The 17,720-nt window shown below is 38.0% G+C and overlaps 2 protein-coding genes across 2 annotated transcripts; both read left to right on the top strand.

The window, feature by feature from the left end:
* The first annotated feature begins 502 nt into the window (after window positions 1-502).
* On the top strand, window positions 503-11,051 carry LOC125651883 (uncharacterized). The gene is made up of 9 exons (XM_048880721.2): window positions 503-1,220; window positions 2,828-2,991; window positions 3,347-3,455; window positions 3,814-3,914; window positions 4,813-4,903; window positions 5,004-5,158; window positions 5,429-5,597; window positions 10,589-10,684; window positions 10,777-11,051. The coding sequence occupies exons 1-9, from the start codon at window positions 693-695 to the stop codon at window positions 10,888-10,890; spliced, it is 1,527 nt and encodes a 508-aa protein (XP_048736678.1). The 5' UTR covers window positions 503-692; the 3' UTR covers window positions 10,891-11,051.
* An 85-nt stretch (window positions 11,052-11,136) lies between these two features.
* Window positions 11,137-16,149, top strand: LOC125651882 (lim and transglutaminase domain protein ltd-1-like). The gene is made up of 8 exons (XM_056165417.1): window positions 11,137-11,267; window positions 11,405-11,524; window positions 11,847-12,091; window positions 12,228-13,335; window positions 13,891-14,056; window positions 14,278-14,558; window positions 14,642-14,827; window positions 14,965-16,149. The coding sequence occupies exons 1-8, from the start codon at window positions 11,184-11,186 to the stop codon at window positions 15,031-15,033; spliced, it is 2,259 nt and encodes a 752-aa protein (XP_056021392.1). The 5' UTR covers window positions 11,137-11,183; the 3' UTR covers window positions 15,034-16,149.
* Window positions 16,150-17,720: the final 1,571 nt, after the last annotated feature.

The raw sequence follows: 17,720 nt of genomic DNA, 5'->3' as shown, positions 1-17,720 counted from the left end.
AATGGGCTCTCCGGGACTATTCAGTGTTGTTAAGTGATGAAGAACAAGAGGGCGTCTTGTGGTTTATGTCTGATTTGCAATAATTGTCTTTAAAAAAATATAAATGTGTATATGCAAGTAGATTCATTATTCGTCAGAATGAAAGACGCTGTATCATGATAAACATTTTGAGATGGCTAAACAAATTATTCCAAGTGTTAAGACTGTCTATACTCCCATAAAACTTGCGCAACACAAAGAAATCAGACATTCATTCCTTAATCATTATTGTTTATAAGATATTTTGAATAACCTTTAAATGCATTTACTGCAGTTCGTCAATGCATAAAACATAATCTTGATATTCAAGACGTACAATAATTGTATGTAAATTCCTTGCATTACACCGTTCTATCGATTGACTCGAGGTATACATGTATAGAAAATCTACATCTATTTATTTGGAACACCACACCAAAGAGGAACAACAAATTGTCCTAATGTCTGGCTATTCATGTCATGTCCACTGTCCTACATTTCGTTACGAGCATGAAACCATCGGACCAACATATAATCATTGATAATCACGCGCACCTGTTAAACTTGTCCCGTAAGCAGGTAATTATCTTTCAACTCTCTGTCGAGTCAATATACACTTTCTTCTGATAAGGTCCGAATTCTGCTCTCCGCTATTTCAGCTACAAGTTAATGCAATGGAAACCTTTTCTCTGCAAGCAAAGAACTATCAAATGAATGATGGCTTCAGATATGTTGAAGATCACTTGTATTGTGAGGAGATAAGTGTTTGTGATTTACTGAATTCTAAAGTTTCTGAAAATAATATTACGTCACCTGTTTATGTGTACAGCAAACGACAAATGGAAACCAATATTAACGAGTACAAGACAGCCATAAAGAAAACGGGGCGCGTCATACAGCTCAACTATTCCGTGAAAGCCAATATGAATCCCGCTATTCTGAAGATAATGAAGGATCACGGGTTATCTCTTACGTTAGTCAGTGGTTTGGAGCTCCAGCTCGCCCTGGAACTTGGGTTCGAACCAAACACCATTGTATTAAACGGTAACGGGAAGTTAGATTGGGAGGTGGATCTAGCATGCAGATCGGGTGTTCTGGTTAATGTCGATAGCATGTTCAACCTGCGACAAACCATACGGGTGTGTCAAATGAGGGGATATGTGGCTCAGGTGTTGCTAAGGATCAACCCCGACATCAATCCGGTAATGTTCAGATAAATATAAACTAACTGTATAGGGGGGGGGGGGGGGGGAGGGGGGGGGGGGGGAGGGGACACATAGTTCATTTCTTGCACACCAATTTTTTCGCAGTTGTTATCAATCATTAATTTCCATGCTAATATGAAACACTATAAAATGAAATGAACATGGAAAAGTAACTTTGCATTTTAACATCTAACACGCACGTAGATGTAGATCCATTTAAAAAGTTTATTTATTTAAGTTATCAAATTCTATCAAGTGTTGTAATGATAATATTTATATGTTGAGTAGGCACCCTGCTGCTGATGCTGGTTATCAGAGATTAACTAAATTTTCATACATGACCCCAAGCGCAATAATGAATAGAATGTATTTTACTACATGTATGATGATAATGCAACTTTAAAGCTTGAGGTTGACCTCGTCTAAATCCATTCACAAACTACATGTATCTATGTGCCGTAAATCTTGATTCATTGTCGTAACGCACGGTTAGATTCTGATATCAAGCAAATATTGGACCGAGAATGTTATGTAGTTTGTTCTTATTATTTTCAAATATTCTGGATCGCTTCCTACATGTCTGACCTTTGTGTCTATATTTAGCTGAACTTTGTGCCTAAATTGAGCTGACCTTTATGTCTATTTTTAGCTGACCTTTTTGTCTATATCTACCTGAGCTTTGTTTCTATATTTAGACGATTCATCTCCAAATGTATGAGATTTAGACTAAAGATGCCAAGGTCAGGATTTTATCAGGGCCGTAAGTAGGGTTCTAAATCAGGGGAGGCAGGGGATTGGGGGCCGCCGATTGACTTTACGACTGAAAATGACACTTTTTAAATCCCAATTTATCATGTTTGTGTTTCATTTGTACTATGTAAAGAATCGTAATATGGTGTCAAAGACAAAGGTGCTTGTCTTCATTTTAAACATATATCCTATAATATAACATTTATATAATTTTATTTTCTTTTTTGCCAAAAAATCAGACGAGGCAGTTGCCTCGTCTGCCTCATCGGCAGTTACGGCCCTGTTTATGATATAACAACTGTACAATTTAAGCAATCCAGAACATATCGATTTCAAACTCATGGCAAAATTGGCACTCCTTCAATGTTGATAATATTGTACACTAGTTACGCTCGTGCCACTGAAGAGACGTGTACTGCTGATGTTTCTCTTTTGCTGCCAATACTTCATTTGGAGAATAAATATCTCTGTACATTCTTGTTAACACTGAAAACCTGTAACTGCTTCCATCATCCTTTAGGAGGACAATCTTATAGTTAACTACTAGTATTCAGAAATTAATATTTTGCCTACTCTACGTCAGTATCTGCATTGCTCTCTAGAAGATATTAAAGCTAAATGCAACAGAGAAATACATGTAAATGATTTATCACCATGGCAACCTCCGGAGACAGCCTGGAGGAGATACAGTTTTTGGTTTATCTTATTACTAGAGAATTATTTTGAAATTAACCATGAATACTTTGATAAAGATTTTTACAACTTAATCATTTTTTTTTTTTTGTTCGTTTCCTTTGATGTTCTGATTAGAATAATTTTAATTGTCATTTTTTTCACGATGTTTGTGTATATAGGGCGTTCATTCTTATGTATCAACTGGACATCATACCTCCAAATTTGGAATCCCGAGTGAAGAACTATATGATGTACTGGAAATGGCGTCTGCATCCGAGAACATCCGAGTAATTGGTCTTCATTGTCATATTGGGTCCACCATTCGGGATGCCGAGAAGTTTAGGTATATAACCTCTTATGCAGTACATGTATATGTATAATTTTGATACATGGATGGTGCATTCTGGTGTTTTGCAAAGCTAAAATAGATGATTATGGATTTCGATATTTCATTATGTGCTGTAGGGGATCAGATTGCATAATCATACCTATGTGATACACATGTTCTTGTATTTTTGTTTTCGACTCATTCTGACCCCCACTAGCTATTCTGTTATATAACTTCGTCATTTTCAAAATAAATGACATTTTTTCAATTCACATCACTGTCCTGTTTTCACTGCCTTTATCAAGTAACAAGCAACGGCTACTTGGCAAGTCATATTAACTAAGGAACATAAATGACGATAATATTTCAGACATAGCACACAAACACTTGTGGATTTGTACAGGGAATTACGAGACCGCTTTCCCGCCATGAATATTTTGAATTTAGGAGGTGGACTGGGGATTCCGTATAAAGAACAGGTATACGTAGATCAACTACTTACATGTACCTGAATTTTGAAATTTTATATTAATAAGAACAGTCTACACTAGAATAGTCAACACTAGTCATAAATGATTTCTTACCTTAAATACTAATATATAACACTAAGATATATGACTTGTATATCTCACATCGGGTGTGACCGGTCGACAGGGGATGTTTACTCCTCCTAGACACCTGATCCCACCTCTGGTGTGTCCAGGGGTCCGTGTTGGCCCAACTATATGTTTTGTATTGCTTAGGAGTTATGAGATTGATCACTGTTCGTTATCTTCACCTTTCTTGTAATTAACAATAAGATACATGTACTTTGCAATAAAATATCAATTCATGCAGATAGCCGTACCAGAAGAAATCAAACAAAGAATCAATTATGAATGTGATCAATGTAGGGAGCCAGAGAAAGTAAAATTATACCAAGACCTTCTCAACCACAGGTATAGCACTCAACCACAGGTATAGTACTCAACCACAGGTATAGCTCTCAACCACAGGTATATCACTCAACCACAGGTATATCACTCAACCACAGGTATAGCACTCAATCACAGGTATAGCACTCAACCAAAAGTATATCACTCAACCACAGGTATAGCTCTCAACCACAGGTATACCACTCAACCACAGGTATAGCTCTCAACCACAGGTATAGCACTCAATCACAGGTATAGCACTCAATCACAGGTATAGCTCTCAACCACAGGTATAGCACTCGACCACAGGTATAGCACTCAACCACAGGTATATCACTCAACCACAGGTATAGCTCTCAACCACAGGTATACCACTCAACCACAGGTATAGCTCTCAACCACAGGTATAACACTCGACCACAGGTATAGCTCTCAACCACAGGTATTACACTCAACCAAAGGTATAACACTCGACCACAGGTATAGCTCTCAATCACAGGTATATCACCCAACCACAGGTATAGCTCTCAACCACAGGTATAGCACTCAACCACAGGTATTACACTCAACCAAAGGTATAACACTCGACCACAGGTATAGCTCTCAACCACAGGTATAGCACTCAACCAAAGGTATAGCACTCAACCACAGGTATTACACTCAACCACAGGTATAGCTCTCAACCACAGGTATAGCACTCAACCAAAGGTATAGCACTCAACCACAGGTATTACACTCAACCAAAGGTATAACACTCAACCAAAGGTATAGCTCGCAACAACAGGTACAACACTCAACCACAGGCATAACATTCAACCACAGGTATAGCTCTCAACCACAAGTATAGCTTGGTTCAGACAGATTTCATTTCAATTGGTATTGTAATTATGCATTAAAAACTACCACTGCCTTCAATTTGTAGGATAACTCTTCGCTCATTTTTTAATATGCTTCACTCTTACCCCGATGGAGAAAAGTTAGCGATGAAATTGCGACAACACCTACCTACAGAGGTGAGTTATGTAGAAATGTAATGAATACATGTAAACATTTTCTTCAGTTGGCAAGTTTATATTTTTCATCAAAGTCAACATCTTTTTTCAATGTATTTAGGTACTTGTATCTTCCCCAGAGGATTTGGTGAACATTGTCAGTAACATTTTACCATCTGATACCACTGCTATATTAGAACCCGGACGTTCATTGGTTGGAAACTCGGCCATTTTCTTGTCACGTGTTCTAGGAACGAAATTCACCAAAACGAAAAAGTACAGCTACATATAGCTCAGTATTTTCACGGTCTTTATATCTATTCTACATCTATAAAAAAATTCTATATGTAGTATTCTATATGTATTATTCTTGGGATAGATTCAATGCAGCTTTAACGTTTTAAATCTAAAACAACATTGTTGAAACTTACTACAGCGGCCGTATACATTGTATTTGTTAAAGTGAATTGTACTGTAGTACAAATACAATGTATACGCAACATTCGATAGAAATACATACATTATTACAATCGCTTTTTCTATCAGTTACATTGTACTGGATGGGTCGATGACAGAGGTGATTCGGCCATGTTTGTATGGAGCCTACCACCATATTGATTTGGCAGAACCTAATCACGTGAATGCCAGTTTTCAATCGCCCTTCCTTTGGGATGTTGTGGGTCCAGTGTGTGAGAGCTCTGACTTCCTTGGAAAGGTTATCAAATAATGAAAGTACATTGTACTGGTTATCCCGTGAGGATCCGGGTTAGAATAGGTCCTCAGTACCCCTTGCCTGTCGTACGAGGCGACTAAATGGGGCGGTCCTTCGGATGAGACCGCAAAAATCGAGGTCCCGTGTCACAGCAGGTATGGCACGATAAAGATCCCTCCCTGCTCAATGGCCATAAGCACCGAGCATAGGTCTAAAGTTTGCAGCCCTTTACCGGCAATGGTGACGTCTCCATATCAATGAAATATTCTCGAAGAGACGTTAAACAATATTTAATCAATCATTGTACTAGTTTCTTATACATGTAATTCCTTTTATATATATATATATATAGTACAGTAAATCTCTTTTTTCGAAGTAAAATTAAAATTACCAAACTCAAAACAGTTTTTGAAATATTTCGACCGTATTACCGGTCTTCTTGAAGTAAAACTTATACGGTACCAATTTTGATGCACCAGACGCGCATAATGTCTCTTCAGTGATGCTCAACCGAAATGTTTGAAATCCGAAATAGCAATGAAGTTTTATTCAAGGGAAAAAACAGAGTGCCAAAAAAGTGGAGTTAAATTCTTCGAAGGATAAGAGTAAGCGTGAGGGAGATAATCCTTAATTTTGAAATGAATTTCTAAATTTTTTAACAGCAATTAAATATTCATCCGTATTTTCAAGCTAGTAACGAAGTACTTAGCTACTGAGCTGTAGAGACCCTCGGGGACTAACAGTCCACCAGCAGAGGCCTCGACCCAGGGGTCGTAATGTAAAACTTATACGGTACCAATTTTGATGTACCAGATGCGCATTTCGACAAATAATGTCTCTTCAGTGATGCTCAACCGAAATGTTTGAAATCCGAAATAGCAATGAAGTTTTAGAGCTATTTAAGGGGAAAACAGAGTGCCAAAAAAAAGTGGAGTCAAATTCTTCGAAGGATAAGAGCTATGTGTGATGGAGATAATCCTTAATTTTGAAATGAATTTCTAAATTTTATAACAGCAATTAAATATACATCCGTATTTTCAAGCTAGTAACGAAGTACTTAGCTACTGGGCTGTAGAGACCCCCGGGGACTAATAGTCCACCAGCAGAGGCCTCGACCCAGGGGGTCATAATGTAAAAATTATAATTATAGTAATAAACACGACTGAAGAGGACTGCTAACACGGTCGAAATATACTGCTCAAAATTTGATAAGGATCACTAGGTTATATGTGTGTAATTTACCACTAACATAACAAAAGACATAAATTTGACTCAGAAACGTGTTTATTCAGGTTATGAATGAAAATTCATGAACGGCATGAACTTTTATCAATACGGAATGCTTGAAATCTGACAAAAACACCAAAAGGCATTTCATTACAAAAAGTTAACAGCAAACCAAAGAAAGAATTACACTGTTTTTGGGAATAGTCCATCATTACACTTAGTCGATGAAGTGTCAATACCGGGTATGGTCTCCCCTTGCATCAATGATGGCCTGACAACGTCGAGCCATGCTGTCAATAAGCACCCGGATGTTTCCAATGGGAAGGTTGTTCCACTCTTCCACGGGGGCGTTTCCGAGCTCTGCCAAAGTCGTGGGTTGTGCTCTACGGCGTGAAAGGGCAACCTGCAGCATGTTCCATACATGGTCAATCGAGTTCAAGTCCGGCGAGCGCGCTGGCCAGTCCATACGGACAATTGTCTCCTGCTGAAGGTACTGCTCCACCACCCTGGCGCGATGAAGACGGGCGTTATCATCCATCATGATGAACTCAGGGCCAACAGCACCAGCGTAGGGTCTGACGTAAACATCGAGGATCTCATCCCGGTACCGCACCCCCGTCATTGTTCCTCTCTCCAGGACATGAAGATCTGTTCTTCCATCCCTGCTGATTCCACCCCAGACCATGATGGAACTACCACCATAACGGTCATGTTCACTGATGTTGGCAGCATGGAAACGTTCACGTTGTCGTCGCCACACTCGGTACCTCTTGTCTGTAAAGTCCAAACAATATCTGGACTCATCGGTGAACAGAACTTGAACCCAATCGTTATGTGTCCAAGTGACATGATCTTCAGCCCAGTCCAATCGCTCCCGCCGGTGTCGAACAGTCAGAGGGATTCGAACACATGCCCTTCTCGAGTTGAGACCTGCACTGTGAAGCCGATTCCGTATCGTCTGAGTGGACACATTCACCCCCGAGGCGTCCAGGAGGTCGTTACGTAGGCTGGTTGCTGTCCAGAAGGAATGACGTCGTGCCTGAGGAGCCACAAAATGGTCTTGGCGTTGGGTTGTCGACCTCTGACGACCACCCCCATGTCGGTGTGCTGCTGTACCAAAAGTTTGCTGTCGGTTCCAGGCCCTGTTTACAACGCTCTGGCTGACTTTTAGTGTATTTGCAACGTCACGTTGTGAATAGCCAGCGTCAAGCATTCCAATACATCTGCCCAGTTGTTCTGTCGTCAGGCGACGCCTTACACGTTGAGGGGGCATTGTGTTGATAAACGTAGTGTAAACACTCAAGTGAGTTTGAAATTTTAGAAAGAATCAGACACCGATGCCTGAGTGAAAATCGTGTAATGGTAGCAAAAGCATAAACTGTGATGAGAAACGCATTTCCCATGGCATGAAATGCACGTGCAAGTTTGTTGAAGACGTTTTTGATTTCACTTGGACACAATATTGCCAGTTATGCAGTTATTAATTTTTTTTAAACAGAAAAATAGCTATGATCCTTATCAAATTTTGAGTAGTATATTTCAAGAAAGTGTTTAGATTAAAAAAAAATTGATTTACTTCGAAAAAAAAGAGACATATATATATATATATATATATATAAATTGACGATCAGATGGAGTTCAATCACATAACATTTATTTCTCTACAGGCTGTTTCGTGAGGGGATGGTTTCCCCTCACTCGTCGGGAGAAAAATGACATCTAACGAAAAACATCCGCGTGGCTGAGAATATGTTACACAGAAACATACTGGATAGTTGCTAAGCATGATTACACACAGGATTGAGTAAATAGAAATTTATGGGAATGACGGCAAGTGCTGACAAGTTCTGAACGCTTATTCAATGAAGATTTTTCGGGATGACATATTATAAAGAATTTCTCTAGAATACAGAGGTTGCACTTTTTTGAAATGTTTGAGTATGATGATGTTTTTCCTAAAATTTCCCACTTGATTTTGTAGTCAATATTTTTGTCTTTCAATGTCCATATGAATTTGCTGAGCTCGGTGGTATTCTTTTTCGTGGAATTACGGAATGAATGAGTGTGGTTGGCGTATCTTAATTTGAACTCGGTGTCTGCTAGTCCCACGTAGCAAAAAGAAGAGAGCTACGTGGGACTAGCAGACACCGAGTTCAAATTAAGATACGCCAACCACACTCATTCATTCCGTAATTCCACGAAAAAGAATACCACCGAGCTCAGCAAATTCATATGGACATTGAAAGACAAAAATATTGACTACAAAATCAAGTGGGAAATTTTAGGAAAAACATCATCATACTCAAACATTTCAAAAAAGTGCAACCTCTGTATTCTAGAGAAATTCTTTATAATATGTCATCCCGAAAAATCTTCATTGAATAAGCGTTCAGAACTTGTCAGCACTTGCCGTCATTCCCATAAATTTCTATTTACTCAATCCTGTGTGTAATCATGCTTAGCAACTATCCAGTATGTTTCTGTGTAACATATTCTCAGCCACGCGGATGTTTTTCGTTAGATGTCATTTTTCTCCCGACGAGTGAGGGGAAACCATCCCCTCACGAAACAGCCTGTAGAGAAATAAATGTTATGTGATTGAACTCCATCTGATCGTCAATTTATGTAGCTCCGTGAGGCCACGTCGAGCACTCTAGAAGATTATATCGGAGATTTATCCCAATATATATATATATATATATATATATATATATATAGAAAGAGTAGATATCACATAGTCAAAATAATTCAATAAAAAAGCAGGAAAATATGCAGTTCCAAAATATATTTAAATCACTAGCGCTTTCTGGATTTTAACATCCAGCCTCAGGTGAATACAAAAATTGAAATTGGTTTTTTGGTTTTTTTTATTGAATTATATATATAAGCACTAAGTTCCAACAACACCCGATACCTAAAAGTGTCGGATCCTCAACATGGATACAAGGTCAAATACAAAAAATTATACAAAGCACTAAAATGACCAACGACACGAACAACCTTGTCAACGTAATATGGTTAACTCGTTCCACTTGAGATTAATTAAGTCTATTTTTATCACTTCGTACATTTTGGATCAGCTCTCGACGAATAAGGCATATCATAATTCGCTCCGCTTTTAACATTGATTGGCAAGCCTAAAAACCAAAAAACATGTAGTCTGCGTTGTAAATACGTTTGTAGATTAGTGTAGTTGTAATGCTAAATGTATTTATATGAAGTTTTCGTTTATATATATATATATATATATATATATATATATATATATATATATATATAATAGTGGCGGATTTAGAGGGGGTGCAGCCGCCCCCCCCCCCTAAACTTTTCGAATTTAAGGTAAATCGCTGTATCTTGTTTCGGAAAATGTACTAAACGATAAAAGAAGCAATAATTTCTTCCACTCAAGGAAAAATAAATGACAAAATCCTTTGATTTCTTGAATAATTTATTGGGAGAACTTAATTTTTTCCAAAAACCTCTTAAAATTTGGATCATTTTATTACTTTCACTTTATTAAAATGATAGAAAATAGTACAAAAGACTTAATAGGAGAAATATTTCAAGCCCCGTAAAATCTGTAAAATCCAGGAACTTCCGGGGGCTTCGCCCCCTGGACTCCCACCAGGGCTTCGCCCTGGACCCACTGCCCCGTAAAGTGGCGCCCCCCGTAACCACAATTCCTGGATCCGCCCCTGCAGGCTAAGATTAGTCAAGAATTGACTATTAATTATTTGTCTACAATGTGTCCTTTCTAATGTTTACAGGATCGTCAGTTTGTGACCCCAAATGAAGGTTGTTGTATGGCAGTGTTTGACACAGGGGCGTATTGTAGCAGCATGTCATCAAACTACAACATGAGAGTAAGTATATTCTTCGATCCTAGCTAATCACAATAGTAATCGATCGGATCAAGCCCCTGTCACTCATTATCGATTCACCTTTTATATTTTAGGTGCGTCCAGCAGAACTTCTTGTAGATGGCAACAAAGTTAACGTTATTCGAAAATGTGAAACTTTAGAAAATTTGATGCACTGTTATGGTGATTGGAATACTGAAACTTCATAGAACCATTGGATATTGGCAATGCTTGTAGAAGATAAATAAACCTCACCTGCGTGAAATACACGTGTACAAGTTGTTGTTCTTGACTTAAATGTCCTTTCCATAAGTATTCCACCGAACAAAACTACAAAATATGCAATCATCTGCACCAATAATCAAATCACGCTTTGTTTGAACACTTTCCACGGCTACAGGTAATAATACACCAGTTAATGTAAAACTATCAGAGTGACATCAAGAAACGGGCGCGCGAAAGTAAGTTCTCACTTATTCACTATGGTTTGAAGATTACAACCATGGGTAGCAATTCCTCGGCACAAGGATCTCGGCAATCCAAATCTCAGAAGTCCGGTGATCAGCGGGAACCTGACGATGAAGAGGCAAGTATTATATTACCTTGTTTGAAATGATCACGTGCACTGAAATTAAAATAAAAAAAGGAACTGACCCGACGTCTTGTGAAAATATACAGTTTTGAATTAATGTAATGTTCGTATATACTAAATTTGAATTATAGGTAGACGTACCCGAATTTCCGTCAGACGAGGATTACCCCGTACCCAAACAGAACTCTCTGAAAAAGGATGATATTTATGAACACTGGAAGTATAAAGATGTACACCAGCACGTTAGAAAGGTATCAGGGACATAATTATCCCCATCGTCAAGACCTATATTGTCATCAGCATTGCTCCGCGAATTTGGTAAAATTAATACAATGGATCCCAACCTCTTTTGCAAGCCAATCAAAATGTGTCCACTTAGTTCCAGGAAAACGCCAAACTGTTCTATGGCTGGACTATAATCCTCTGCTTGAAATCACACCTTTCAACTTCATTCACAATATTCATCCACATGAATCGCATCTGTCATCTTATTCATTGAAAAAGAGTACAGTGATGTTTATGTGTATGTACCCATATAGTTGTGGAGTGTATGTTTTTTTCCCTTTATTACAGGTTCCTTCTAAGATTGACTTGTCCTTCCAGCAGCTTCTCGACTACCTCGTTCTGCCATTCCGGACAGACATGCAGAAGGTACGTGCACTATTCATGTGGCTCTGTGTTCAGCCAATCACTACCACCAAATACAAGAACTTGGACGGATATACTGTAGAGGATCTCGTCAAGACACCTCGAGGGTTTATGAAACTCATCAAGGAGGGACGTGCATCGTACGCCTCGCTTTTCGCCGTACTCTGCAGGTAAGAACATGATTTGAAATATCCTACAATTACAGGTGCAATTAAAGGTTTTGGTATTCAAGGACTTTTTCCAAATTCCTACACGAATTAGACGTTTTAACTCCATTTTTCAACCTCGCATTACAATCCTTTGTAGAAAATCAGGAATAAAATGTGCTATAATAAAGGGAGTATGCAAAAGTGCTGGGTACGAAGTGGGAACCTCAGATACACTGTCCAACCTCAGAACCAAGTGGAACGTGGTATGGGTCAAGGACAGCTGGAGGTTGATTCATCCACTGTGGGCGTGTCAGACGGTGATTGGGAAGTCTGGATTGGACAAGTGGACGGCCTACGATGACGACGAGGAAAACACAGAGGGATGGACAATACAGAAAATCAACGAGTTCTTTTTCCTTACCGATCCACATGATTTCCTTTATTTTTGTATGCCTGACGACCCAAAGTGGCAACTACTAACTGTACCATACGACCTTGACCGGTTCGTTCGCATTCCCTTTTTTCAGGAAGCGTATTTTCGATTAGGTCTAAAGCTTCTCACAGAACAAAGTTGCATCTTATACGACAAGGATGGGGTAGTTGAAATATCATTCCGCGTGCCCGAGGACTACCCAACGCAAATGAACTATGATCTGCTTTTCAAACGCGACGAATCTGATGTTGACCTTGACAATAAAACGCCGCTAAACAAATATGTCCTCATGAACTTTGAAGATGATGTTTGGACATTCATCGTTAGATTTCCGGTTCCTGGTGTGTACAAACTGTCAATATTTGGTGGACATGTCGATCGTGAGAACGTTCCATGGATTGCGGATTATCGCCTCGTTTGTGAAAATCCGCGAGAAAATTGTGTTCCTTTTCCTGATGCGCCATGGATCGGACTTGGATACTCATATGAAGCTCAGAAAGCGGGAATAATGGACCCCTCTCACAAATCAGGACTTATCGTGATGAAACCACACCAAGAAATTCACATGACGTTTATGACAGAAACATATCTTTCCGTAAAAGTCAAGTTTTTACACATACTTCTGAGTGAGAACGAACTAGCAGGGAGATTTTACTACAAAAAAAATGTCGGAAGGACTGACATTATGGGTAAAATTCCTCAACATGGCGACTACCTTATCAAAATCTATGGTAAGCAAAAAGACGTCCCGGGAGAAATGAACAACATCTGCAATTATCTTATCTGCACAGAGGATCCAAGACCAACGACCAGAAAAAGGAAAGGCTGGGAGGTATAAATAAATCTTCATACTCTAAAATTTAAAGTTTTGAATAACTCTGAATGATATTTAACAAAACGGCTATTTTTGGGTCATGTAATAGCATTCCAAAGTCATAGTGCTGAGGGGTTCTCTATCTTACCAACGTCTGTTGTGACACACGATCTAATTAAAACAGACTTTTTAGATCCGCTCCGTATACTCTGAGTAAGTATATTGTAGCGATTGTGAGCGTATTCTTGGATCTGATTTTAATTAGATTGTTGTGACACAAGACCTCCGTTCTTCAGATCGCATCTAGATTGTATTGTTTAGTGTGTACGTGTACATGTATATTGTTGTATGTCCTATTTGAGGGTTTTCACTCCTATAAAGACGAAATCCCCTTTATACCCAAAGTGTTACAAATTCTGACTTATGCTTGACACTTAAAGTCGTAGTGGTGAGGGACCTCTATCGTACAATGTACATGTATTAACGACTTTCACTTGTAATAATGTTGCGCTTGGTGAAAGAACAACCAATATGTGTAAGTGAGAGCTGTTGCGATATGTTTGTATGATGCAGAATGCCAGAGAGAAGATACTGAGGAAGGGTATTAAGGATGCCACCACGGTGAAGGATATTGACCGCCTGAAGGAGACGATTGATAAGTTTGTGAATGCTGGACTAGAGGACCGCGGGGACTACACCAAGGCCAGCACTAAACTTGAGTTTCTGGAAGTCAAGCAAAGTAAGATAATCCCTATTCCGATTTTTTCTACAGCCTGTGTACAGTAATTCCACTTTATCATTATATGGCCCATAATGCATTCACGAATGTTTAACTGTGTATTTATAAGAATGATTAACCTAGGCCTATTATTTTGATATTTTCGCTCATTAAAGCCCATATCGGTGGTATTGTGAATATTTTTCAATGTTTTATCCATACACTGATTTCTCTTAAAACAGCTTTAATGAATGCAATCAACAGGAGGAATGATAAATGTCTCGTCCAAGCAATATCGATAGCGCGTAGCTCGGAATATATGGACCGCTTGACGGCACTGATCAAACAAGCAGAGGAAGTTCTGGCTGAGTTGCGTAATCTACGCGGATTCCAGCATCCGATCCCTGATCTCAACAAACCTATTATAGCGGAACTGATGAACTATAAAAGTCCACCAGTTGTCGTCCACGATGTCATGATTGCGACTTTTCTTATGTTAGGGGAAATAGAGGAAAATCTTCAGGTAAATCTTAACCGACGAATTTGAGAATAGCATTTTCAAAAAATTCATTATGACATTGATTAATAACCCATCTTTGATTGCAGTTTTGGGAGTATATTCAAAGCTTGATGAGGAAAACGGGCAAAAAAAGTCTACTTCAGAGATTCCAAAAGTTTAATCTTGCTGAGGTGCCTGAAAAGGTACAAATCAAAGTAAAAAACATGTTCTTGAAAATCACAGAGAACGAAGTGCGGAAGACGAGTGTTGGCGCGGCCTCCTTCTATTGCTGGGTTAGTCCTGCTTAATGTATTTTAACATTATAGAATTCGCAAAACGGAAAGAATATGCTGTAGAAGTCGTTGTTGGATATTCACGGTTGATTCATTTGATGGTTTTTGTTGACAATATTTCTTGTTTTTGTGTTCAGATTCAGAAGGTGATAAAGGAGCCTGATCCGCCCGCCACACCAGAAGTGAACCTAAAACCAAAGAAATGAACAGAGGATTAACCAGATTGTCTATTCATGTTTTATTTTCACATTTATATTTCCCCTGTGTTATGTTTCACATCCTCCCCACGTGACACAGTCATTATCATTATGCCTCAGTTATTTTTATATGTATATATTCAAAATTGGACTATTATCCGTGTAAGAGCTTTTACCGACTTTTCAGAACTGGCGTTTGGGCGGGGTTTTGAAATTTCTAATAAGTGGCATCGAATGGCGTTTGTAATGCGTCAGTCATGCACAAGTTGCAATCACTAAAACACGAACGTAAGTTTACACACACAAACACCTGGAGTTTAGATCCCACACTTCCATTTTAACATACAAATAAAAACTGGTAAGAAATATTTCCTGTAATGTATGGGATTTGGTGGCAATTGTATCTATTTTGCAATTTCCAATACCAGTATGCGCTTTTATTGTTACACAGTTGACAAGACCAGAAACAAATTCATGTAAACAATTTGGGGGTCTCATGAGCTCTGAATTACAAACCTCCGGTTAACGGCAGACCAGGGCGACGTAAATTAATTTGGTCTTTTCATTAAAGTCTTAAAAGAAGTGATTTCAACAAACTGATATCGCAGTCCTGCATTTCATTCGCACGCACGATGGCTTTCTATGTACTCGCAAGCAGGTCGAGAAGAATGGAACCGCCTCGGCCAGTGTCAAATTTCCAGAATATAGATATTACGTCACGTTGCTTGTCAAGGTTTTATATTACTGGTAGGAAAATCCCGAAATCTTTAATCTTTTGTATACCGAATTTTGATGTACTTCTTACATTAAGATCTGGTTTCATACTACGTGTATTCAAAGATACATGTAGAAATTCAATGTCACAGAGGAAAAACGCGTAAACAAGAAAAAGTTATACAATATATTACTTTGGTAATATCCCCATGCTGTAAGGGAAAGTCTCGCTTTGCAGAAGATTTGTTCTTGATGTGTCTCGTGAACATCATGCATGAACAACTTCTTTGTAGAAAACACAATGATTTATTCATTATCAATATCATTATTACGTCGCAAGACATGCACTCGCACATTGCAGTTAATGTACAGAGTTATGAAATTGTCGAAAATAAATCATTCTACACGAAATGAAGTTGTTTACTTCCATTCATCAATAACCCGCTCGGAATCAGCTTCGTAAAGGGCATTAACTGTCATTTTGTCACAAAACATTTAATTCAATCGAAATTACTCTATAGTACATGTATATATTTGAGTAATAACAACAGTATTGAATGATGCCAATCACTTTTCAACCTCAAAATAGGCACATGAATTTGTGATTTTGGTGATTAAATAATTATCTTGCAAGACAACAATTCTTCCTTTTATATTTCTATACACTAAAAGCGGTTACCTAACGTAGTTTTATTAGGTTTCTTTTGATTTTGTACAAAATATATGTTTTTGTTAGTCATTAGTATATATTCCTATGTCATTGAGAGATAAACTAGTGAGTTTCTAAATGCATGAACGTAGACCCTGTTTCATAAAATAATTTTTTGAAATCCCCCATTTAAGTTTTTTTTTTTTTTTTTTTTTTTTCCCCCATTTAAGTTAGTCGTTAAGTCTGACATTATTATTCGACTGGTAAAAATCGTTATTTTCAAGTCACTTTAAAACTATTTCTAAATACTCCAAAGAAACTGTACAGAGTACAGTGGCAGAAATCGATGTACAGTCAATATTAATCGTTTAGTTAAAATACAACAAACTCTAGACGTGTGATGTTGCTCGCCCCATTTGCTGCTTAGTAACGTTGTAAGTGTAACTCGCATGCTGACTTGATTAAATCAGCGACACTTCAATTTACGAGGTAAGTTTTACATTTTGTTTTTTAAAAAATTGAGTTGTTCTGACATTGATGCTTTTGTCTGCGATTTTTACAGCTATGTAGAATCGATTAATTTTATAATCATTCATTGCGGGAAGAGTGAGCGTCATTTATTTTGAATTTTATTTGGGGAAAATTACACTAATAAAAAACTGAATTTCTCAATCTATTTCAAATTTTCAATTCCAGCAATTTCTTTATGACTATATCATTAGATTTTCATATCGCGTGTAATATACTTCAGTACATTGATTTACGTGTACATGTGTTACACAAATTGAAACAGACATTCGTATTCCACAAATGAAAACAGTAAATAAATTCAAATATTATAAAAGTAACCAAAGAGTGAAACCTTTCGAAACGAAGAATAAATCAATGTGTATATTAGAGAAATCCACTTATTGATTGGACAACACGCTTTCATTTGGATGGTGTTCATACCAGATCTGCATAACAATGTATCATTTATGAATACCGTGTATTTTGCCTTATGACAAAGGCCTGGTTTTTGATATACATCGACTTCTCTTTGATTCAATTTTATTCTTTGTTGTCGGAAAATCAGATTGAATCTACCAATAAACGTCTGTCTATTTCACCATTATATTAGTAACAACTTTCCAGCTTCGAACCCGTGTAATATCTCAAAGGATTTAAACCCCGGCGTTCTATTTATAAAAATGTACTAACTAAATACGGTATAATTAAAGACTGAATAATTCTTGCGATAATTGACATGGTCCACGTCTCCTATGATATGTACAGTGTATCTTCCAATGGTTTTTGGTCTATGGAATGAAACACAAGATTTACTTAGACCCTT

This window comes from Ostrea edulis, chromosome 5 (genome assembly GCF_947568905.1).
Source record: "Ostrea edulis chromosome 5, xbOstEdul1.1, whole genome shotgun sequence".
NCBI lineage: Eukaryota > Metazoa > Mollusca > Bivalvia > Ostreida > Ostreidae > Ostrea > Ostrea edulis.
The sequence above is the reverse complement of the archived record's forward strand: the minus strand, read 5'-3'. Positions and strand labels throughout refer to the sequence as shown.